Consider the following 26283-nt stretch of genomic DNA (forward strand, 5'->3'; position numbering starts at 1 on the left):
CCATAGGTGAAGAATTATCCCATTCAGAAGGCAAACACAAAACTGATGGACAATTTAAAAATCCCTGGTGTGCCAAAAACACCACGTTGTTCTAAATGGGAAACAGACCCAGGTCACTAAATACAGCAAAGTACATAAGGAAAGAGACATCAAGTAGGAGATGGATACATCAACAGATATTGCACAGTTCCAGAGAATAAAGGAATCTGTCTGCCAAAAGGCACTGGAGCATTTTATGACAACAAATAAACACCTAAGAATATTATCCATGTGATTATTACAAATTCCCTACAAGCTCAAACACTGTAAAACCATTCCTTCTGAAATAAATTCTGAGGGGTTTGTACACATCACTGAAATTATGACAGTGAATGAGAAGGTGTGAGGAGTTGTTTGTTGTTTGGTTTGTTGTATACCAAGAAAGCACACTTTCCCTTGTTCCCTTGAAGATGTAATCTACTCTAAGGTCAAAGGTAAAATCCCTCTGATTTTCCATGATAGCAGGTGCCAGTCTTCTGTATTATATTCATTAACTCTACTTCATGCTTCTTTTGTGCAAGCCATGACAAATTGTGTGCAACTTTATATCGAGACAGAATAATCAACAGAACCAAAAAATACCAAGGTATTCAGTATTATATTTTCATGAAGAAACCACAATTTATTTTAAGGGGAAAAGAACTTTTCTAAAAAGCAGTTTTGAACCCACTCAACAACCAAACCGTTATCTTCTGTGCTACAGCTATGAACACCAAAACTTCAGTCACCTCTTCTCTCTTCTAGTGAACAGTAACTTTGAAAACTGTATACTTACAGTTAAGATGATGGAACGAAGCTGCTTTTGTGCCAAAATATTTGCCATTTCCTGATTTAGTAAAAAAAAGAAAAAAAAAATTAGCCAGAAGCAGGTGTTTTAGTGTCATACCTAGAAGAATACACTGACTTGCAAAGGTCTTATGTTTCTGTAGTGTTATTTATAAATTACAGTCATTAGTCACCAGCTAAATGACTGTATGCCTTTTTCGGGGTATCATAAACTCAGATTACCCTACTATGAGAAAAGGGGCAAAAAAAGTTAAAATTATGACACAAGTTGAGGACTTTGATGATTCAAAACCAGCAGTGAAAGACTTCAGAAGAGACCTCTGTGAGTTCAACAGAGTATTTACACCCTTGTTCAAGTACAATCTTTCCCCACAAACAATACAGAAGGAAGCATGGACTGGAAGTCAGCCAGGATTTTAAAACAAGATGTCAAACAACATGCTTATTTAAAATAATATTTTGGCTGTTTAAAAGTTAAGTGCTCTAACTTTCACTCAATAAATCAGCCTACAACTCAGTACTGTTTCATTATAACAAAGAATACTTCTCCCCTGTATTTTAGAAGCAATGTTGACATTGGTCCATGTTCCACAATTGCAATTTTGCTTTAAATTAACTTCTCTTTCTAGACCTGTTTGAAATCAATGCTTACACATGCTTAAGGAAACTCTTAGGTTGCACTGTGATTCTGTGCAGTTGGCACCATATAAAAAATATTGTTCATGTTCAGGAGAAATAAATTTAAAAAAAGATCCTGTTGAACTTTGTGAGAGCTGAAGAGTAATATAGAGTACATACTGGTTACTTTTATATAACAAAAAAGACACTAGAAAATTGGAAAACTAAGGCTGTTACATAAAACACACAAAGAACTGGATTGCTGAAACAGGGCTGCAGAAACAGTGTAAATAAAGCAAGTGTTAGGGTGAGAACCTGCTTGGAAAAAGAAAATAATTCAAGGTGTTGAACTGTTTTCTTTGTAACAGACAAAGGGTGCTTGCAACAGAACACGGGTGCGATAAAGAAGAAAGAAAGGACAAAAGGGAAACTCAGCTTTAGATTTTAAGCTAAGCAGGTTTCAATTGCATGTAACAGCAAAGGAATGGATGACACAGATGGTTCCACCTCTTTTGGAAATGCACAGCTGGGCTGCAGGGGGAGTGCCAGACACATAATATACTTTGTGTTACGTGGAACAGACTGGCTGGTTTTGTCAAACTATATACGCACTGCCAAAAAAGATGAACAGGTAAAGAATAGGAGACAGTCTTTTCTGCATTCAAGACAAAAAAAAAAAAGGGGGGGGGGAATTCTTTTATTTTACTTTTTTGGAGAGGATTATCAAATTGTCACTTCTTTCTTATACCTGTAATTTAAAATGCTGTTATTGAGATATTGTTTTTTGTCACTGGACTAAAAACTGATAGGAACAACAAGCATTCACAAAAACAATTACTGCATCATAATCAACTTTGTCTCCAAAAAGGCTATATAGTCATTAGCAGCTAATGAGCTGCCTCTTCTAATATAAGTATTGTACTGAGAGATGAGAAGAATTATCTGACAACATTTGCCATCTCATTTTCCATAGCAAAATGTCTCTGCAAAAATACAGAGAATTGCCAAAAAATGTTTCAAACATACATAGTATCATTTCAATACTCAAACTCTCATCTCTTTTCGATAGACCTTTTGTAGGTTTTGGTTTTTTTTTTTAAATAACCTAGGTTTTTCTAGATTATTGGTCCTTGACAGTGGCAGAAGAAGCAAAGCAACCAGGGAGTCTCCATTAAAAAAAAAAAAAAAGAAAAAAAAAAACAACCTTGGACCTCTTGGCTTTTTGCATTACAGAAAGAGTAAGAGGAAAATTTAAAAAAAAAAATTAAAAAAAAAAAAGAGGAAAGCATTCATATAGCAGTGCCAATTTAAATCTTTTCCTTAATTGCAGTGCAGTCATCCACATCATGCCAGTCCCCGTAAGACAGCAGCAGAGAGGGTGCCAAGGCTTCTGGAGTCATAAGAGTTTTGATGCGGTTTCTTTCTTCTAACCATATTAGTGGTGAGTACTGAACCTTAACTTTCAAGTGCCCATCATCAGATAATTACGTGAGTCTGCATCACTTCAGTACATTGTCTTAGAAAGACAGAATTCAGTAAACTCCATCAGTTAACGCTATCTTGAAGCCAATGGACACCTACCTTCTTCATTATATGGTTTACTAATTAACCACAAGACAGATACAAAAAGAAACCTAATACATTCTGACTACTTATTATAAGTCATTAAAGGCTGAAGAAAATTTTCTGCAAGTGTCAGAGCTATCAGCCTTCAAGCTAAACCAGATCATTATCTTCTGATGATCATAAACTCTGTGACTAACAATTTTGTGTCACAGCAGCAGGTATTAAAGGTGAAGTCTGCCTGGCTTACTGCCAGCCTCACTAGATGGTTACACTGTTGGCGAAAATACAGTTGGCAATGCTGGCAACACCCTGTGGTACTGTCATTCAAGGAACACATGCCCACTGACTAATATTAAAGTCTTATCTACACCTGACATGGTCTCTTAACTTCAAATATGACCAAAGCATACTTTTCACAGAAACATAAGCAGCAGCAACTACTCACAAATGTAAAAAGCAAAATATTTGGTTTTCTTACAAGCATCTATCATAGATTTATGCCAAAACTGAAAGAAAGGTTTTACTCCCATTTTTGTTTATTAGGTGTCTTCTTCCCTTAATCACTGAAGGCTGTACTGGAGAAAAAAGGGAAAAAAAAGGAGGAGGGGAAGCACCTTCCTTTTTTTTTTTTTTTCTAATTAAACCATGGGTTTACTTTCCCCTTTCACGATGTTAAAAATATTTTTAAAGAAAAAAAAAGAAAAAAACTCATAAGGGTTTTGATGTTTGCTTAAGCAGGCTCCAGCATTCAAAAATGTAAATAAATCTCAGGAAAGTCCTTGTCAGAACTGATCAGCAACTCTCAATGAACTTTTTCTAGGCAGTAACAGTATGTCACCACAAGAATTACCATCGCTGTTCCACTGGTGACAAAAATGTTAAATAAATAAATGACTAAATCTGTTTTGACACAGGCTAACAACTTTATAAACATGGATAAAACTTCACCATTTCATAACACTTCACATTCCATCCTCATTTAACAGCAACTAGTAATCTTTCCTTTTGAGACTTCTGATATCTGGCACTAAAGCTAACTTAAAATAGCACACTGTAAACGTCCTGAAATGCTTACACGGCAAGATATTTCCGTTTTCAAAAGAAACACACTTTTAAATAAAAAATCTGGGGGAAAAACATTCTACCAAAAAATAGCCTAGTTTTACAAGCTGTGCTGGCAAAGAGTTCAGTACAATAAATACTAGTCAGCCACAGTCAACATAGTTCAAATGAGGTTACAGGGAACTACAAAAGCATGGAAGAATGCTTAATCCCTAATAATACTGGTGCAAGATGGAGGTAGCCCCATTAAAATGAATGATATACCAGTGTGAAATAACTGATCAAGTTTCAGTCTGAATTAACTCCAAGAAAAATGTGACTAAGACAATTGCAGGTATGAATACGAAACATTTATTTTCCTACAGATACACAAGTACACAAAACCCAAGAACTCACCTGTCTCTTGTCATCTGGTGCTTTAAGGAAGAGTGCATTTATTACCGCAATGGTATATGTCTGGATCTCTTGGTCTGTCCTGTTTGGAACAACGTTATAAACATAAGAGCATGAATGCACGTGAACTGTAGAAATTGATTTTCCAGCTGCAGGTAGAATTGGAGGAACTGTTTGCACTTCACGTTAACCATGCAAGTTAGGTAATCAAAGTTGGTCATGACCAGGTTGTCTCCATTACTGAGAGAGACAAGATGCACCAGAGAGAGACTCAGAATTCAAGGAAGGTGGAATGAACCACCCTGTTGAACTGCCATTGACCCTCCACTGATCATAGTAGGAGACCAACAATCAGCTTCTGCCAGATGCACAACATCTAGAGGCAGGAAGAGGAATCTTCCCTTAAAGGGTTCTAGAGATGAACCTGCTGATATTAAAAGCTTTTCAGGGGAGTTAAAAATGTCCCAGCTAGGAGATGAGCCTAACTATACACCATGCACAGTACATTACCCTATGCTACAAGAGGCAGTTTCCATCCATTTAACCACTGCACATTACTATCTAAGAAAAAGCCTCTCCCTTTTCCAATACACCTTCAGCAAAAGTTGAGTAATTTTTGTCTTATACACTTCCCAGAGGCTGACAAGCAAAACCCCATCTGCATGCTGATGGCATTAAAACCATTTTATTACTGTAGGGTGCTCTTCTCTTCATTCCCTACTTCCAACTACACATGCAGCTCACTGAAAAAAAATTTTAAACGCCCAAAAATAGCCCCTAATGACCAAGAAACTCCAGAAAGCTGGTTACCAGTTATCCAGTCACTTGTAGTGGACACAGGAATCATAAAAGAGGTTGTCAGTCTTTACACCACTGTTTTTTCCAAATGCTGTGCTCATTTTGGGGGAAAAAAAAAATAATCCACCACATCAAGCGGCAACTGAATACACTCACCCCTGCAGATGTGGGATTAGCTGCCCAATTGTGATCTCCTGCGCTACCTTCTGGTACAGGTCATGGCTATTGAGCACCATCGATTCCAGGATTGCTAGAGATCGTTGCAAGATAGAGATGTCTGAGGCAAATTTGTTCACATAGCTTGCTATCTGCAAATACAACCATTTAGAGAATTTACATCTTGTCATGAAAACAGGGGAAGATAAGAAAAAACTGTGGACATGGCTCAGAAAGGCATTAGAAAAAAAGTACTCTTATCCACACATCAGCAAACACCTGAAAACAGTCAACCAGACACTGCATATACCATCAAAGGACAGACTGGCACAGGTTCTTCAGCTGGCACAAATCACCATAGATTTATGTCAAAATTCATATCACTGAAGTGTATGCTTTATCATTACATTATGAACGCGGTAAATCAACACTAAGGAAATAGAACAATTATATTTTTTGTGTGGAAAACTTTGTAAAGGACAAGGAGACTACCTCTCATTCTCTCGAGCAGAAACCTGTGCAGCTACTTTTGTCTAAACAAATATCTACGCTTAAGGCAAATGTTTCAAAAGAGAAATTTAGATCTAGCTTTCTGGCAAAATACACTCTAGATAAACATGTCCTTTTTTCCCCCTTGCTGTTACTAACAATGCTGAAAGCGCTTTCCAGGTTACAAATTAAAACTCTGTTGGTGATCATTTATCAGGACAACCAGTTTCATTACTCTGTCTAGAGTCCAGCCTTGCATTAATAACCTTCACTTTTACTGCAAGCTACCACAAAAAATGGCACATTAATTAAAACCAAGTCTGACCTCTGCTATTTTGCAGTGTGGCAATGACATGCTGCACACTCATCTGCAGAGCCAACACAGCTGTGCAGTAAGATGTGGCAACACGTGTTCTTCCGTATGCTGCCCAGTCCATGTACCTGGCTTCCTGGGAAGAAACCTGCCTTGTACTGATGCAGGAAGCAAGAACTGCCTGGGTTTTCTTTGAATGCACTGATACCAGCACTGTCAAGATGAAAGGTACCCAAGAAAGCACAGACAGACAGCAGAAATGTGGTGTGACCACAGTTATTTGCTCTTTACAGCCAAACAACAGTCTACAGCGGCTCTATCTCAAGTTTGATACCTTTCTTCCAGAAAATATGGAGCACACTCATGCCACAGTACTTATGCTACAAGCCACTAATGTGGTTTTACTGTTTCCAATTCTGGATGCTTACTCAGATCTAGGCATTGTTTTCCTTTAGGAGAAAGAAAGACATGCTCTACGCTTGGAAAAGCTATCTTGTAAAATTCACAGTTAAATGTTGACATATGGACAATGCTGATGGCATTAAGCATTTTATTGCTGTAAGGTGCTCTTCTCTTCATTCATTCATTCATTCATTCATTTGTTCATTCATTGTTTTGCACTTTTGACATTTTAAATAGTACTGAAGGAGCAAAACACCCTTTCTGCAACTTTGGAGACAACAAGGAAAGAGGGACAGATTTTTCGTCTTCTAATCAGTTACAGCACTGCTGTTTGTCCTGCTACTTAGTTTGTGTTACCACAACAGAACACTCTACCCCAAATGTAGCTCAGTTCAGAGAATATACACTGAATTTCTTTTCTGTAAGAACCAACCTACACATGCATGGAGAACAGGAGGAAAGAAGCAACTCAGCTAGCCTTTTCCTACTCTGGACTTCGAGTATCTGCTGCCATCAAATCCTAAGCCCAAGTAATATTTACATTATGATATGAAGTACAATGTGCTGTTTAGAGTAACAAGCTGTATCTCAGAAGCACTGTACTACCCTACCTCTCTTAATGGTAATCCAGATGTGTTCTGATGCATTGCAGACAGAGCTGCCAGATGTTCACAGGGCCTACAATAGGGACAGATTATGCACAGAGCAACTCTGCACTGCTCACACATTAAACCAAAAGCACCCTAGATGCCTCAGTTATCACCATCCATGAATCAGTCGTGCAGCAGGAATACAATATGTCCAGGCTGTGTTCCAACTTGCCAGACTTTTGTCACCTCTTTAGAAGCCCTGACATATATGAATTATTCTTGGTGCAGCAGCTCCTTCAAGTGTCAGTGTTAACGCTTCACTGGGATATAACATATTCATATGAGGTGCTGCAGAAATGTAACAGTATAGATAACTGGAACCTCAGTCTAAGCAAGGCTGCCTTAGCCTTATTTATCCTTCTGACCTTGCATCATAATCTCTTTTACTCATAAACACTAACCCAAGGTATGAAGCTGCCTTGTGTGTTTAAAAAAGACGTATCACACTGAACATAGATGCAAAACATCTGCTAGGTAACTTTCATGTCAAGCTATATATATTCATAACCACCTTGGTGAAGCATGAAGTCTGGCTAGAAATAATACGCTTGTCTACCTTGAAAAATAAGGCATGCAAGTTCCAGAGGGAGCAAAATTACATCAAAAAGAAATTCTATTACTACACTTGAAGTTCTGGATGTAGAAAAAAAAGACGCCCTTCTTGAGAAGAGACAGGAATGAACAGGAGTTCAAATTTGTGCTATTTGCTGTTTTCTGCTTATTGACCACTCCACACAGAGAGGGCTTTCAACGTTCAAAAATAATTCTGTCATATAGGTGTCTCTCATTAAGGATAAAACTATTTCTTCACCAAAATACCTGTAACCTTGACAACTGCATAGTCCTATTGGAACATATATAGCCACATACAAAGGAAGTGTCTGGGTGCTTAACTTCCTACCAATTTCAAGGGAACTTAGGAATCAGAATCCCTTTACACATTCAACTCCAATGATCTGATTAAATAGGAGCTAAACATGTAAATTGAGGGTAGATGAGAAACTTACAGCAAACTAAACTGCATCGTCTGAGTTCTCTTCCTGGTTCAGCATCACTTAAAGCACAGCAGAGTATTCAAAAGTTAAAAAAAAAATTAAAAATAAATAATAAGAAGAAAATAAAAAAAATATGCCAGGAATAAAAACCACATAGGGAAAGAACAGTGAAGGAAACAGATCTGATTTTCATTATGTATGTTCATTAGTTATTTGCCTGGACTATTTTGTTGTTGGAAATGTACAGAAAAATCTGTCTAAGTTTTGTTCTCTGTTAAGTTCCAATGCATAGTAAAATTTTAAGAGGTGCATATCATTTTAAAGTAAGGCACTAGAGTTGCACTTGACTACAGAAAAAACAAATGACAGCTACAACACACAAAAATACTTTCCCAGCCACCACCCCATTTTTCTGCACGATATACTTTAGAAGGCAGCGTAAAAATCCATCATTGCTAAGACTCTGCATTGCACACTTATGAAACAGTTATTACATAAATAATTCTAAGAGGGTTTTTTTTAACTATCTCAACCAATACTACAAACTTTATTTCTCCTCTTGTTGGAACTAAAAATGCGGGTAACAAATTTGTATAGTGTATTTTTGTCATGATTTAGGAATGGTATTCCCCAGTGTAATGTCCCCACTGAAACACCTCAAACCATGCACCACTTGCTCACTCCCCCTTCCCATTCCCACTGAGGTGGGCTGGAGAGGAGAATTGGAGACATAAAAGTTGAACATCATGGGGTGAGATAAGAACATTTTACTGGAAACAGCAAGGAAATAAGAAAAAGAACAGTAACAGCAACAATGTTAATCACAGAGGGTACAAAACAGGCGAACAATTCACACATGAATGCTCACCATGAGGAAACTGGCAACATGTGAGCTGCCTCCACGCTATCCTGACCTGGAAAGGACCCCTTGCCCCATCCCCGGCAATGATGTGAGGTGGTACAGGACAATTTCTGAGTCCAGCCATACCCACTCCTAGCTACTGCTAAAATTAACTCTGTCCTAGCCAGAACCAGGACATAATCCACCCCTCATTCCATACCATTTATGTCATGTCCAAATCCTACACCTTCCAACTATATATATATACATATAGTTATAGATATTATATATGTTTATAAATACCTATGGGGTTTGTATATTTATAAATATAAGTTTGTATATTTATACATAAATCTTCATATAGTTATACCTCTATTATAAGTATTTATATATACAGACACATGCATGGGTGTTATTTCCATAGTCAATGACCATCCCTCCAAGACGTCTGTTGAGTTCATTTAGTCCACGACTGTGCATTCTATCAGTCGGGGATGTTTTCCAGGGCAGGAGGGCTGGTGTGCTGTCAGCTGGTTGCAAGTTGCATCAGGAGCTCATGACAGGTGCACCTGGGGCAGTCCGTACTCATTGTCCATGTTAGTGGCATACAACAGTAGTGTCATTCAATAACCAATATTATATAATTCAACATTACAGACTATTCTCACATAGAGAATCAACGGAAACAGATTCTGCCCCTACGTATCTTGATGGCATCGGGATATATTTTGCACCAGTGCCTTATACTCTTGTGGGTCTGATGTGGCATTTCCTCTCTAACTTGCTTGAGTCTTTCAGACCTGTCCCTTATCTTGGACAGTCTTTCCACAGCAGAGTCCCAGGTCAGTAGGGAGGAAAAGAGATGATCTTTCATACTGCCGGAGTCATCTACTCACCTGAAGCACTGTTTGTTCTCCTTTCACTGACACCGATGCCAATGAGTTGGTGTACAGTGATGGCACACTCCATACAAACTTCTGTCACATGGATTGTGTACACTGGATCTCATCTGGATCTACAGGGGACTGCTCATTATTTGAATCTTTATAGTCTACCTCCAGCACGGCTAATTCTCTCAGGTAGTGGACACCTTTCTCCATTGTGTGCCACCTGCTTGGGTACACTACTAGATCATCCTTGAGAGACTACCTTTCCCTCACGCTTGACAGGAGTCACCTGTCTGAGAGTTTCTGTCCTCTTCCAAGTCCTTCTGAGAGGCTGAGAGTTTCCATCCTCTTCCCAGTCCCCTTGTCAATGCCCACATCCTGGGACAGGAATTCCAGTTGCTTGGCTTTACTACCATCTAGTTTCATATCACGGGCAGCAATATCCCAGCATCAGAGCAGCCAGGTCAGTAGGGGCTCACCCGACTGGAGGTTGAAATCTTTTCACATATCTCACAGCTCACTTGGGGACAGGGACCAGGTGATTATCTCTGGCCCTGCCTCTCCCACCTGTTCTGAGGGACCTGCTCCCTCCTTATCCCTCACTATGCGAACTGATTTCTTCTTGGATTTCTTCTTCTGTATAGGGGCGACTGCTACCAGCGTGGATTGTTCCTCTGGTTCAGCAGCAGTTTGAGTGGCCACCGTATCTGCTTTGCTTTCCTCCTCTTCCCCCTGAGGGTGCTGTCTAGTACTGAGCAGCATCCAGTAAACAATAGCCAGGGCCCAGCACATTGCATAACTTCGCGCCTCACTGGAACTGCCATAGCATTTTTCATTCAAATGTTCTGCCACTTTTTCAAGGTCCTATAGTTGTTCAGGGGTGAACTTCCAAACCATTGGAGCAGAATAGTCTTCAAAAACTGGGCCATTTTCTCCCACATTCTATGATACTCATGACTATCCATCTAGTCTGTAAGATCCTCCTTAAAATCTATTTTGTAACTCAAAACATGGTGTGGATCGTAGTGAGGAGACATGACAGACTTAGCAACAACAGCATGCTCTCCTTAACATCCACAGGAAATTCAAAATTCTCAAAAGCTGTTGTAACAGGCCTGAAGGAGGAAAAATGGGTGAAAAGCTGGAAAAGATCATCCTTCCCAGTTCTCCCTACAGGTTGAGTACAATTATTAATGGCCTCATAAAGGTAGTGCCCAAGGTAAGGGTAGCAGAGCAACACTGAACACACATCCAAAAGGACCCTCATTGCCCTTGATTTTATCATATCATAAGCTGTTAACACACAGTACAGCAAAAAAAGAAATCCTGATCCCCCTCCCTGCTCTGAAAAAGAGCACCCGGATGGGCAAATAGTGCATATATCGAAATATATACAGGGTTAGATACCTCAACCACATGAACAGATCAAGCAACATTGTGACCAGTGCCTCTGGACCTCATACAACAAATGCTTAGATCAAATTTGTTTCCATTCCGCTCTAGTCAGATCTGTTGTTATCTCAACCCTTCATGCCTCATATTGGGCACCAAACAAGTTTTACAAATGGCATTCCCTAATTCAGTGCTCCCACTGAGACTCTCCAAACCACACTGCTGCTCACTCACTCCCCCATCCTCCTTCTTCTCCCCCCTGTGGTAGTGGGCTGGAAAGGAGAATTGGAGGCACAAAAGGTTAAGTGTCACGAGCTAAGAACAATTTACTGGAAACAGCAAGGAAATAAGAAAAAGAATAGTAACAGCAACAATATTAATAAAAGGGGGTACAAGAGAGGCAAACGATTCACATGCAAATGCTCACCACCCGGAAACAGGCAATACGCAAACTGCCTCTACATCACCCTGACCCAGAAAATGACATGAGGTGGCACAGAATAACCTTCGGGTCCTAGCCATGTCCCCTTCTGGCTACTGCAAAAATTAATCCTGTCCTTGCTGGAACCAGGACAATTTTGATATCCAATTACCACGACTTTTTCTAAGAACTGGGAATCCAAATCCTTTAGGTAACTGTGGAAGCTGAAAATTATATTGTCACAAGCAAGAAAAAGGTCTTGAGAGAATCTTGCACATCATAAGGAAGTTTTTTCAAATGATGCTGTATTCCCTCAAGGTAAGTAACAAAGCTCTCCTTGAAAACATCAATTCTTATTTGCAGGAGTTGGAATAGCATTCTTTATGTACTCAAAAGGTGGGAGCAAGTCTGCATCCAACACCAAAGAGTTAGTCATTAGAAGCAGTCAAGGTCTCCTTGAGGTCTCCTCCAGATTCAAGGTTTTTAGGTTAAAAAACCATTCAAGAAAAAAGTTCAGGCTAATTCCACCCCATTTCAATTTAGCTTTCATTTAACATGAAAGGCAGCTTCAAAGGGCAGAAGCCCTTAGTTTGAAGTTCCCCCTCAGCTAGCAGAAACTTATCAGCTGCCTTATCCATCCTGTCAACCACTTGAGCAAGCCCATCAAGAACCTCAAGTGGCCTGTCAAAAGTGAGAAGCAAGTGAGAATGAAGCTGTAGATTGCCACCAGAGAGACACAGACCAAAGGTGATTCGTTAGGTTTGCCTTTTGCCCACACTACCCCACTGAGGGCTCTGCTGTTCTGGCTCCCAACTGCATGCAGGTCAGGACACACCTGTGCCTCTTTCCTCTATTTCTGTCATTCTTTTTCCTTGTGTTTCTCTTCTAACTTTCCTATTCTTCTCCTTGGTCCCTTTCTTGCTCACCAGTTTCGCTTTTGGTTTTACTTGCCAGTTTTGGTTTTCATAGGTACTTTGAGAGAATACTTTTGTTTGTGTCTTTTATTTGGTTTTTTTAAAATGGGTCATTGTCCAAGGAAACCTATGGAAGTGCCAAACAGAAGAGATGAGCCATTAACAGGGGTGAACACAACACTTTCTTCTGCTGTTAAAATACAATCCACAGAGCAAAAGATGTTGGTAAAGTTAGACAAAGACAATAATTTTAAGTCACTAAGGAAGTAAATTGATTTAAACTAATTTTAGCAAGTTTCTTCATGTGCTCCTTAGCAGGCTGCCTTAGCAAATAAGACATTCTGGGCTTGACTTTGTATCGCTTGCACTCAGTTAAAAAACAGTTGTAGGATTTTCTTTGCCACGAAAAGATAACAATAATTATCACCATCATAATCTATCTAGACTGCAAGATTGGAGAAAAAACAAACAAACAAACAAACAAACAAAAAACCCAATGCCAGTCCAAAAACCAGATCAATTATACTATTTTTTCTTATAATAGCATCCAGTATTTTTAATGACCAAAACTGAGCTTTAGTATCAAATGTATCTAATGCTCTTTTCATAGTTCATTCTTCTTTCACTTTTGGCAACAAAAGTAAATTTGAACGTTCCTTCGGTGGTAACAATTTTCTAACCAAATTTTCTAACCACTCTGCTAAAGTGAAGATATCTTTCCCACATATTATATTAATTCCACTACTGCTTCTGATATTATTTTAGTGAAGTAACTGATATCTTTTGAACCTGTACAAACGTATTTTAACTCATAATAAGTTCTGAGTTCAATCTGTTTTGAAAATGCTCTGTAAAGAAGTATGATGTGGTTTGGGGGTTTTTTTCACAGTAAATTAAAAGGGTTAAATCAGTAACAAAACCTTTTTTCTGAAGTCTGTTAAATTTCTTTACCTAAAGAGCACTACCATGTTTCTGCTGCTTTTGTGCATCTCCTACATATAAGAAAAGAAAGATATGTTGCAAATGGTGGAAAGATCTGCTTCAAACCCACATAACTCAACTGCAAGATTCAGGGGTCCAGGGCACAACTTGATAAACTTAGCAGATATCATCTTAATTTCAAATTGTAAACTAACTCGTTTCTGTTCTTCACATACCCCAGAGGAAAGATTTCAGAGCTGGTGTTTTTATCCTAGAAACAAGGCATTATTCATATTAGTTTACATTAAATCAAAATACTAATTTTTTCTTTAATTGCATGGTATCTGCACAGGGAGGTCACATATCTGAGCAAGCAATTTCTTGTGTAATAAGCCTAATACTGTTTTGATCTCAATTCTGTCCAATTGATTTCCACAGAAGCTGGGCCACATTCTGCAGCTACAAACATTTATAGTTTGAAATAGCACTTTAATCCCATTTTCATGTACCTTTTTGTGGAAAAAAAAAAAAAAGAAGAAAAGAAAAACCCAAACCACAACTCACCTCAAAAACTTAAACTGATATAGAACAGATAGCATTGATTACAAATTTACCTTTTTAATGAATGCCACAGAGAATGTATCCCACGATACAATCCCATGATCCATCAGCTCAACAAATGCAGTCAGTGTAAAGGACAACATATCTCCAAAGCTGCAAGAGACAGGAGTCATGACAACATTTACCAGTAATGCAGCAGGGCAATGACTGAGGGAATAAAGCAGCAGGAAGCTTTCAGAAAGGCAGGAAAATGAAGCCAATTACGGACTAAGAGGTAGCAGAAGAGCAAGAGAGGCCGTGCAACAGACAGTCTTAAAAGCAATTTAACATGGACAAGAATAGTCACCTGGAAGAAAGCAATTTTGTAAGGGAACTAATCCCCAGGAGAACACTGCATGCAAGATTCAAAAAAAAATCAGAGAGTCCAAATTAAACTTTTCGTATAAATTCAGAGATTTAGATCTAATAGAAGAAAAGAAGTAAACTTTTCCCTTAGCACTTATGAAATCCTCCTAATTGAAGGCAATATAGAGGTGTCATGTTTTGGTACCTCTGTGGCAAGTAGATTGGCAGAAAGTTAGAGCATTTTTTATTCCTCCTCTCGCAAGGAAGCAAATATATTTTAAACATGCACCAAAAGAGATTATATATCTTAAACAGCAATTTTTCTGACCGTTAATGCCTTGATTTCTTTCTTTAAACATGAAGATGCATCTCCTTTTCTTTATCTATGTGCAACCACATCAAGTGAATTGCAAAGCTCCTATAGTTTATCCAGGTATGCACCTAAATTGTTTAGGGTTTGCAGGCCACCACTCTGCATTTTACCCCAGCAAATTTAAGATTCAACGCACCTTTGTATGAACTCAAGTAAATTAAAAATGGGTTTAAACTCAACATAGATAATATGCTCTAACCTGACTAGTTACACAGGAATCTTTTATGTTAAAAAACAGCTTTTAAAGATTAGCTTCATTTCTATGTGTAGTCAGGGTACTGAAGAGTCAGCAGCCACAATGATTTCAATGAAGCCCTTCAGTGAGTTAACTACTCAATACAAACAGCAGCTCACAAAGCCTGAAAGGGAGCGGAGTATTACCTTTCAGGGCATGCAAACTGCCTTCAAGGTACTCTGCCACTAAGCCATTAACAAGTAAAAGCATAAAATCAAACAGCATGAATAGTCCCAGTGATTTTAATGCAACAGATAACCTAATGAAAAGACAAAATAAAAAAAACCCCTCCTTCAGTATGTTGAAAACCTGAGTCAGGTACTAAAGCCATAGGTAATCAATGTAATTGGTGTTCCTTACTCTGTGATTTGCTATCCTACTATTCTGTATAAACCCAACACAAATAAGTGAACATCCACTCAGTACAGAGGAATAAGGCAGAAAAACCAGTTTTAATGTAGCAACTCTAATAGCTGGATTTGATTTAATCTGGCATTTAGAGATTTTTGATGGTGAGATGCAGCTTTTAGTGGCCCCTTCATTTAAGAAAGGAGCTCTTGTTCATCACATCTCCCAAGATGCCCTCCACTGAAAAAAACCTTGCCATTCTTGACATTTTGTGAGTAAATCCCCCAGAAAAAACCAAAACACCTTTCCCTTCCACAGTAAGTAAGGGTATACACAATGGCTTTGATTATTTATGACAAAATGAAAAAACTGCATCGAAGAGTAAATGAGAAAAATAGTGTCTCTAAAACAATCTGTTGTAATTCCACAAGGAATACTTTGTTCAGAAAAGAAATTATCTGTAAGGTTTTGGGTTTGTTTGGGGGAGCAAGGGGTTTTATTTGTTTCTTTATTTTGCTTTTTTTTAATATTGCAAATCATTTAAGAATTACATTAGATTAAAAATGTTATCATTAGCATTTCAAATAACCAAGGATTTAATAACAGAGATGACAATAAGACTCTGCAGGAAATTTAATCAGCTCCAGTCCTGTCATGTTCCCCAATCCATTCCTTTTGCATAAAGTGGTTATTTATGAACTCACAAATAAAACAGTACTCCTAGGAAAGGTTTCCTTCTAAAAGCTTGCACCAAATTCTAATGCATCTTCATTTCAGAATACTTCCACAAATAGATGGAATGTTGATATTATAAGAATATAGAGTAAATTCAATTCAAATAAAAAAATTTTAAAAATTAAAAAGATAGGCCAAATAGATTGAAAAGTAGATTAAAATATCTCTCCCAGCATTAAACTAAGCAGATAATTTCTCTCTGCTGAAGTTTCTCATATATTGTTTTAAAATTTAGTCAGTTAACCTGTATTTAGTACATGAATGCTCTTCTATAAACTAATTGTACATGAAAGCTAATCTCCATCAACAATAAATATAGTTGAGAGGGGTGACTTAAACTACATTAAACCTGTGCATGGATATTCATCTTCAGAACAGCAGTGGCTGGAATGGAAGGGAATTAAACTAACCTGGATTCAACAGTCTCATTCCGTCTTCTCATCAAAACTACTGATCAAACCTGTCTAATTAATACTGATTAATTCAGGCTCCTCCACAACTTTGGAGGGAGAACTGGGTTAATGGAGATGGCAATACTGGTTTTAATGTATAAACCTAGTTTGAGCAGATCTGACAATGACACAATCGTTTGGGATCCAGAAGGTGAAAGTACTTTTCAATTTAAAATGATCAGACACCCCACCAGGGGTCATTCCAGTGACTCGGCCCCAAATAATTAAGGAGTGAAGAGGTGAAACACTGGGACTAATCAAGCAGCAAGAAATACTCCAGGTCTATGTATTATGCAGCACCACACATACATACTATACACTTTTAAAATATATAGCTATACACAGGCACCTGCACACACATGTATATTCTAAGTGGCAAAAGTCAAAAGCCAGGCTTAAAGGATAAGCATTAAGAATAGCACAGCTAAAGATGAAAGCAATTTCAGGGTGACTAGAGCAAGATAAGGATTAAAGCATCTGGAGGGGGAAGTGAGGGGTATTGATTCATTGTTAAGTGGTAAAACACAAGCAGATAGGTAGAAATAGACTTTCAAGCAATTCATTTCAAAACACACACGCACAGACGCACTCATACTATTAAGAGCAGCAGACAGCATAGATGCTAGAAATTTCAAGGGAATCAAAGCTTGCTCATAAAAGTAGTAATCTTGGAAAAAACATGGTAGGAGCTGTTTAACTCAAAGTCTCAGTAAGTATTTTAGCCATACGAAAAGTCTGAAAAATAATGGCACTTCCTTCTTCATAAAATCTTTTCAGACTAATCCACAGCACAAGGCACAACAGTTCTGTAAATATCAAACCCTTGCTGCTCTGGTAAAATGACTTAATAGTTTGAAGATAATTCCTGATGAAGGTGTTTTTTAATGCTTGTCACAGCAGCAAAGGGGAAAAACAATCACAAAGATGCACTGTGAAATTGCAATTTCGTATCTCACTAACACTGACATCTTAATGATCTGTGCTCTCAGGCAAGAGAGCCCTCCTGAATGCTGTTCAGGGCTCTGGCTTTTAGGTGAGGACACCTCAGACTGGGACAGCTGATGAAGTTTCACCATTCTTTGCTAACTCCCCACTTCTTGCCACCATTGTAGCTGGTCATGAAGCATCTCTTCACCCACAGCAGCTCTTGGCAAAACCTCTTAAGCAGCAGAAAGCTGTGGTTTGGAATGCCATCAGCTGTCCCAGCATGAGCCATTCCAGTGTGGATGGATGGCCATGCTCTAACGCACAGCCTGTGGCACCTCAATCTCTGACAAACCTGACTGAAGAGTAAGTCAACAGTTGCACTTTATGCCTTGAGGCTTTAGAGAAATATCAGGTCAAAGCTTGTTAATTTACATTCCTAAGAATTCTCTGCATTCTTACCTTAGGACTCTGTGTAGGAAAAAAAACCAAAAACCTCCACATATTTTCGTACTAGTTTTTCTTTCCTAAAAATAAAAATGACAGGAATGTACATGTGACCCTGATTACTACACCTGTCTCTCACATGCCTTTCTAGTATCATTTCCATGTGCTAAACCATCTTTTTATCCTGTGTGCTTATTTTGAAAGATGCCTAGAGCAATTTGGATTTCTTATCAAAACAAATTAATGGCACTTTAGCACCCAAATCCCCTAGGTGTTTTTTTTTTTTTAAAAATCTCAATCCATACTTTACACACATACCAAAATGAAGATTTTATTGCTATTATGGAGGGGGAAATATTCAGCTGTTCAAATTATTATGTAAATCAAGACAATTAGTCAGGCTTAACTGTCATCAGGTAAAATAAACAAACAAAAAAGGTATACAAGCTTTTAGCAAGCTAGATGGAGTGTCTCATGTTTTACATGAAAAGAGCTGCATAGTAGAACCTGGAAATTAACTGTTGCCTGTCTGTCACAACCAGAATACAGTGAACAGCCCATTAAGATGAGAAGCCAAAGACTATACAACTTTAGGCAAATCACTTTTTATGGGCAAAACAGAATCAAAGCTGAGCTTAATTGTGCAAAGGGAAGGCAGCAAAGAAAAATCTTTAACGGGGCAGGAGGTAACAAGAGAGTAGCAGTCTACTACTAAATGCAGGAGTTAAGGTAGCAGTAACTTTCAGTCCCTTATCTGTGCTCGTAGCCTAATACTGGGCAGCTGAAAAGCCTGACATCATTGAGGTCAACATCAAAGAGTAGGAACAGCTTTTTAAATTGGAGCTGTCAAGGATAAATGACCATGAATAAAGTTAAACAGGGGAGTAGAATATATCTAATCATCACAAGACAAGGGCTCTGGAAAAGCCATGGGGGCAAAAATCTAAGTCTAAAAAGAAGACTGATGATGTAGCAGGTTGCTCTGCCAGCACGGTGTGAACAAGTACCTTTTACATTGCTATAGATCCTTTTCACTGCTTCTACACTGCTTTGTTTATTCAAAGCAACCTTTCCAAGGGTAAAGCTAAGCCACCGTCAAATCAAACTAGGAGCAATTCGCACCTACTTGGTACTTAGTGCAGCTGAAAATGATGGAACAATCTGCATAGTTGCTGCCCTATATTTTTAGGTGATCACAGGAAATGCACTTAACCGCTACACTGCAACTGACACAGATTTCTTTTTCATCGTGTTAAGCACTAGCGAAATATTTCTTTGTGGTAGTTTCAGTGCGTTCATTAGAAGGGATCAGCCTCACTGATTTAAAACGACTTGCATTTCAAAAACCTGAAATACCTTTGTAACCCTAGTATCAGGGCTTCTCTAAGCTTGAAAGTTAATTCTGATTAAAGAAAACAAGGTGTGAATTTTAAACATAACTGTAACTATTCTTGAATAAATCCAGGTGCAGATTATGGAATATGGCTAAATCCACTTAAAGGTACATTAAGCATAGGAAACTAGCCCAGAGGAACTATTACACACTAAAGATGTGATTAGAATTACCTTTTCTCTCATTCCCCATCTTTTAATTTCCTGGTTTTGTTCATTTCATACTAATTTCATTAAATGGACTACTTTTCTTAAAAGACAAGGAACGACTAAACAGGAAAGACAGCACTCACCACTCAGCTTGGTTTGACTACAACTCAGAACTGCAATGCAAAAGTCAATTAATAGAGCTGTCTCATGGGATTTTTTTTTAATTCCACTATCAGACGCAATGGGATAAATAAAATCCCAAAACAAAATGGAAACACCTACAGCTGAAAAGACAGAGAAAGTCACATTTTAGCCGAATTTCCTTCAGTGCAGAAAGCAATTAAACGAGGCCCTTCTGTCAAAATCAGGTTTTAATTAAGCCAGGCTAGCATGTGCAAGTTACCAGAGTAAAATGATATATTGTCACTTTATGATGTCATCCTGTAATCCCAAGTAACTTTTCTTTTTTTAAATTAGGATTTGGTTTCTTTAAGCTTCTTAGTCAAGAAGACAGCAGGTGGAGGCTGGAAAGCATTATAGTTTAGTTCAGTATATCAAGCTCTGAGGGTTTTTTTTAAAGTTCTTGTTTCACTGAATCTTTTCCCATTAACACATGGTCAGAAAATAGTCAGGATGTTCAATAACTGCACTCATAGAGCACTAGTGTATACAGTTTACTTTCAAAACATATGAACAGGCCAGCTTCCAGAACTATTTTCACATCCTGACCAATGGCTCTGGTATCTTTTTCAGCACAAGTCCGAAACTCAATACTTTCCGTTATAATTGTATCATCCCACATACTAATGCTGGAATTCAACATATTGAACTGTGTACCCCAATGTAAACTGAAGTTTCTACTGGCACTATTTAACTTCCAAAGTTAAGTTCCTGGCTGCAAGGGCACACTGCCAGCTCATAGTCAATTTGTCATCCACCACGCTTCCAGTTCCTTCTCTGGAGAGCTGCTCTCTAGTAAGTCAGTGCCCAACCTGTTCTGGTATTTGAAGTTATTTCTCCCGAGGTGAAGGAACTTGCCTTTGTAGAACCTCACTAGGGTTTCTCTCTGCCCAATTCTCCAGTTTATCAAGGTCCTGCTGAATGGCAGCACAGCCTTCAGGTGTAATTCTGCCAAGGTAATGCTTCAGGTTGATGATGCCAAGAATTCCATAAGCCTCATGCCACTTTCATAATTTTCCTCATAATCTAAGCTTTTCTATTATGAATTGGGTTACTTTGTACTAGGTTGAGAAGGTGAACTCGGAAGAAGGATTTAAATTTCCTGCCAAATTCATTCTTACTGTATAATTTATTTATTAGGCAATGATTTAAAAATAAACGTTTCAGAACTTGGTTTACAGTAGATTTGTGAAAGTATGATTTAGAATGGGTTTGGACGGGGAACTGCATTTCCACATGATAAATCACATGGAGCTCTCAGAGTGACAGACACATGCTTAATTGATTATTCTTTTGCTTCCTTGGGTTTTATACTTGAGATGTCAAATTTCCAAGCCAATCAAGATATTAGAACATCTCTTGGGATTCCAATTTTTCAAAGCTTGTGCTTAACTTCAAGTACACAGAAGAATTCCATTCCAAATCATCAGGGAAATAAGCAGGCTTTTGAACTTTCCAATATACTACAGGTTTCCTTTATGCAGGTATCTGCAACTAGCATTACCTGGGACCAGTAAATAAAAGGAATTCAAACTGGCACAATGACTCTTACTTTCATCTCACTAACATCAACCATTAAAATTTCCAACTATCAACCACATAAGCCAGTCAAATTCAAGAGGGGAACTGGGGAAGGCGGGGAAATTATTTGTTTGCTGAAATTAAAAAAGGAAACAAAGCAAAAGCCTTATTTCAGAAATAGTAAAAGCCCTTGCAGAAGTTAGAAAAATGAAACACTCATTCCACAGGCAAAGCAAAAAAGGCTTCATCAGAAAATTTTAACGGGCATCAAAGAGCAGAAAACAGAGAAAGTTGAAGACTTGCGGAATGAATATGCACAGTTATATTTACATATAAAGATTAGCACAAGGGCCTGAACTCAGTCATGCAAAAGAAGAGGTAGTATGCAAGGTGATGATCTAATCAAGTTCTTACCAGGGCTTCATTATCTTCTGCAATTTCTGATATCGTCTGCAAAATTAAAACTTCCATGTGAGGAAAAACACTTTAAAACATCTGTACTCTATTTACTGCATATACAACCCCCCATACTTGATTCATAAAATTCACAGACATACAGTAAGAGGCAGTACATTATTAACAATTTGCTGTGAACAGAAACAGTTCAGTAACTGGTAAAGAACATTCAAAATTAATTTGAAATATTTGTTTGGAATATTTGTGTTAACTTCTGTTAGGAAAAAAGCATATCTAGACATCCTAAATAATTTAAGTATTTGTGTAAAAAGCCCTTGGTACAAAACAATAACGATTCACACATCAAGCATTTTCTGTCCTGTTGTTATGATATGATAATGTCCACTGCCGGGAGAACTCATTTACTTGTAGTCTCCATTACTAATACTGATGTCAGAGTCATCAGCATCATTGAAAGTTGTGTAGCTAGGACCAACATAAACCAAAATCATGACCTTCTTAAGTCAGGGACAAGCTTCCTGTTGGCTTCAAAGAGTGGCAAAGAATTTAACCTGGGATTTTAACAACAGAGTTGCAATTACCCAATAACTCCAAACCACCCTGCATCAGCTTAATGAACACACATAAATACACTTCAGCAAGGTTATTTCAACAGAATGTGTAGACTGACCCATAGCTCTTTTGTTCTTAAAATTCACACACCGATGGACATGCCTAGCCCCAAGGTGCTGAATCCACCCATTGAGAAAGACAATAACGAGCTTAAGAATGTCACTTACTGATTCAGATTCTAAGAGGCCAATACTATATTCAAGAAACTGAAAGCCAAGTATTAAGGGGAGGAAGGGGTAGAGGGCAAATAATAAGTGCATTTCAAAGCTGTAGCCCACTAATTGCAATTTGTAATTTATCCTCCTGCTAATAACTGGCTTCAGAACTGTTGATTATGCTTCTAAGTAAGCTGAAGAAAAAGAGTATCAATGCAAAAATGTCATCAAACGTAAATAACTTCTTTTTAAAACACAAACATAAAAAAGGGATATAGAAAGAAATAATAATAAAAAAAATCCATCTCTCCTATGTAACCCCATCTTCTGTCTCCTAAATCTATTTCACAGTTTTATTTCAGAGGGTTGGCTGCAGTTCCACACTGGGCAGACTAGTGTTCAAAAGGAGAACACAGAGGTCCCTCTTTCCTCCCTTCACCTTCTCACCAGATCTTCCCCTTTGCACTTGCTGTCACAGCAAGATGCACAGCAATGCCATTCAGCTCACAGGAGCTCTAGGACTCCAAGCTCTCCAACCACTGATTCAGTTCTCTCCCAGAACATGGCTAGATACTTTTTTTTCCTTTTAGGTACAGCAGTAACTCCTCCCACCTTACATTTTCCTCTTTTCGAGAAGGACCAGTCTCAGGGAGGGCAGCTTTTGGGCTGGCTTGTGTAACCATCAGTGGAGAAAACAGAAAGAGTACATCACAGGAACAGTGGTTTAAAATCCTTCACTGCTAGCTTTGAGCTGCAATACTCATGCCTGAAGATAGTATTGGCACAGTTTACCATGTATCCAAACACAGACTGGGCTACAGCCTAACTCAAATTAGAAAAGTGACAAGATTTTCTTCTTGTATTTTGTGGCTTTGGTTCTTTTATGCTACAACAGCTATTTGTGCAGCCAGTAAAAATGAACAAATAAAAAGCATCTTGATTATCAGACAGTCCTAAAAAGCAAGGGAAAATACCCTCAACATGTTTTTATGAGCAGTAAAGTTCAAAACATTTTCCATAGTAGGAGATTCCAGCTTCAGCAGAATGTCACTCCTGTGCTTCTGCAAATGCAATACTTCCTTGCTGTGGCAGACTGCTAAGCCACCAAAAAACAATCACCACCACAAACGGGTTTTGTCATCTCTCAAATGTGCATGGATCCTTGTAACCTTCTGCAGCATGTTAGCCAAACTTCATAGCACTCTACTGAGGCCAGTTTTAAAGTGGCTGCTTTTCATCCAGGTACTGACTTCAGCTAAGCAGCAAGTAAAATTGGTGCTGTGTTTGTCTGATAGAGAAACAAGTGTGGTGTTTGCCAACTGGTAGCACTTCAAAGGACAGACTGGGTTTTGTAGGAGGTTTTCCCCATAGGCTATAATCAGGAGCATTTTCTCCATGACTGAGACATGGATTAAAGAATAAAAGTCTGAGGCCTAGAACAACACATTTAAGACAGCAACTCTCTTAGCATTTACAGAACTCTTATCTATCATGAGTTAACTGGCAATCAGTTAACTTGATGTCAGAAGACGTGCGAAGTAAAAGAAAAATAAATTTAGTATAATGTGCAGAAATAACTGAATTATATGACTTTTCCGGTGAAGTAATACAAAGAAAACTTTTACTCCAGAGCAAAGATAACCACTGTACTAAACCAAATCATTTCTACTGATCTCTGTTGCTTTGGTGTGATTAAAGCAGGAATCAATCTAGGACATCAGATGTTGCAGCAACACAGGACAGCATGACTATGATAGACTTTTACCACTGAAGATGTGGAGGCTGTTCTCCACGTAGCTGTGTATGCTATTTTCATCCATCATCAAAACAAAACGTAACAGAGAAGGACCTGGCACGAGCAGGAGTTCCTCTCATGTTCACCCGCAGACCATGCAAAAGTCACTGCTGAAGGAGTAGCCAAGCTAACTCTTCCAGCAAGTCAGCCTGGAAAGGAACTAAGTACAGTCTGCCACCTCCATCAGCCTTCCTCTTTCTATATATACATAACTGTTGCTTCTTCCAGAGGTCTGACTCTGTGGTAGCAACCAAACAGTTCCATAAAAGCCTTCTTGGTGAGTTACCACAGGTATGGTCAAAACTGTTGAAAGCCTTACTGATCTAGACACTGTAATTAGCTCAATACTTATATTTATCTTTTTTTTTTTTTTTTTAAGAAACCATCCCTCAACTGCACTTGCACAAATGGGAACAAAACCACGGCCAAAGAACAAACGTTATGAGGGTAAATTAAATAGCAGTTGTGAAAGGTTGAGATTCTACAGTGGTGAAAGACAAAAACAGACAGCAATTTTTATGCAGGGAGAAATCTCAACAGAAATGCCAGCATAATGCAAAATAAACATGAATGACAAATTACTGGGTTAGACATTTTGCTACCATGATATGTTCCCTGTTTGGCCTCAAAGGAACTTTGTGATACTTCCAATCGAATTCCAAGGAGCAGCAGTTCTTTTTGGAATTCCCCGAGACATAGAGACTTACTACTTGCTCAAATACTGCAGGTAAAATCCCGAGCAGCTTCCAATGGAACACAGGTTATCAGGGACCTGACCGGACCAAATCCTATCTGTTCACATGCAAAAACTTCTGCACAAAGACCAGATACCTCAAACCTAAACCCCAACTGGGGTAACCTACAGTGCACAATAAGGGCTTGTCTACACCGGGAAGAACAACTAAAATGTTGTCCCACTGTGGAGGCCAGTGCTGACCCACTGGAGCTAATGATACCAAGCAGTCACACCACTTCACCAGGACAAATGTTTCTGAGCCTGCACTGCTTAAACAAATGTTGAATAGTACTAAAGTGCCACTTAGGATAAAAGCTTTTCATGCAGTATGACCCCAGAGAGGGTCACTATCAACAAAGGTGGAAGATTTCACAAAAACTTCTTCCTATACAGGAAAACTGATGGCATGATGGATGAATGACCTGCTAAGCACAGGAAATCACTGTTTGGCTACTTCTTTTCAGGCAAACACAAGGATAGCAAAAATTCTGGCTAACAAGCAGTGTTTAGGAATACAAGACAAATACACGAGTACATATTTCTGGCTTCTGTCTGTAGCAGGTGCGGCTATCACATATAAATTAAGTCCGGGAATGACTCTGGCCTGAGGTTGAAATAAGTTATTTGGATGAAATGTGCAAAATTATTATTAAGTTACACAGCAGTACTGGGAGTCCTCACAGCCACCACGACATCCCACAGTCACCACAGTCCAAGAGACAAAAACATCCTGGAAAGTCACAGAAGCAGAGATTTTAAGCTCTTCTTCTTATTTTTGCCGGTTTCTCAAATACTACACTTTTGCCTAGAGTTAACGAAAAAAAAAATTGGTTTTGTCCACCTTGGTACTCTGGAGAATATTTGAAAATATAAATTCACTGCTGGAATTACTCTTTTTATCACATTTTACAGAAGTGATTGCCAAACAAAACCCACTATAACTGTCTCCTCTCCTGGTTCCCGTTCCTGTCAACAGGGTGTTGATATCACCACTTAACAAGGGTCATTTAAATGTTAATATTCCCAAATACAGACAAAGTAAGGAAAACAACCCTAGAGAAAAAGCATTTGGGTGGGGGGGAGGGGAGGGGAGGGGAGAGTGCAGGGAGCATCAGCTCTCCCTCTCCAAAGATGTGATCTTTGACGGCTCAATCTTAGACGAGGTTTTTATCTAAAACATACAGTGTGTGCTATGTATATGTAAAGGATATAAGAGAAATTATACTTGTGTGTGCTGAGAGGGAGGGTACGATCCAAGTTTG

The 26283-nt window shown here is 38.5% G+C and overlaps 1 protein-coding gene across 2 annotated transcripts in view; it reads right to left on the reverse strand.

Annotated features, from left to right (window-relative positions):
- Window positions 1-26283, reverse strand: part of ELMO1 (engulfment and cell motility 1) — a 317291-nt gene that overhangs the window by 192258 nt on the left and 98750 nt on the right. For both annotated transcript variants that reach the window (XM_027729150.2, XM_027729149.2), the window contains exons 8-12: window positions 21721-21756; window positions 14258-14357; window positions 5419-5570; window positions 4468-4546; window positions 815-865 (exon numbers count right to left, since the gene is read on the reverse strand). In XM_027729150.2, the coding sequence (XP_027584951.1) occupies window positions 815-865; window positions 4468-4546; window positions 5419-5570; window positions 14258-14357; window positions 21721-21756 (418 nt within the window). The remainder of the gene's footprint in view (window positions 1-814; window positions 866-4467; window positions 4547-5418; window positions 5571-14257; window positions 14358-21720; window positions 21757-26283) is intronic.

Source organism: Pipra filicauda, unplaced genomic scaffold (genome assembly GCF_003945595.2).
Source record: "Pipra filicauda isolate LSUMZ 115617 unplaced genomic scaffold, ASM394559v2 scaffold233_size1220752_pilon, whole genome shotgun sequence".
NCBI lineage: Eukaryota > Metazoa > Chordata > Aves > Passeriformes > Pipridae > Pipra > Pipra filicauda.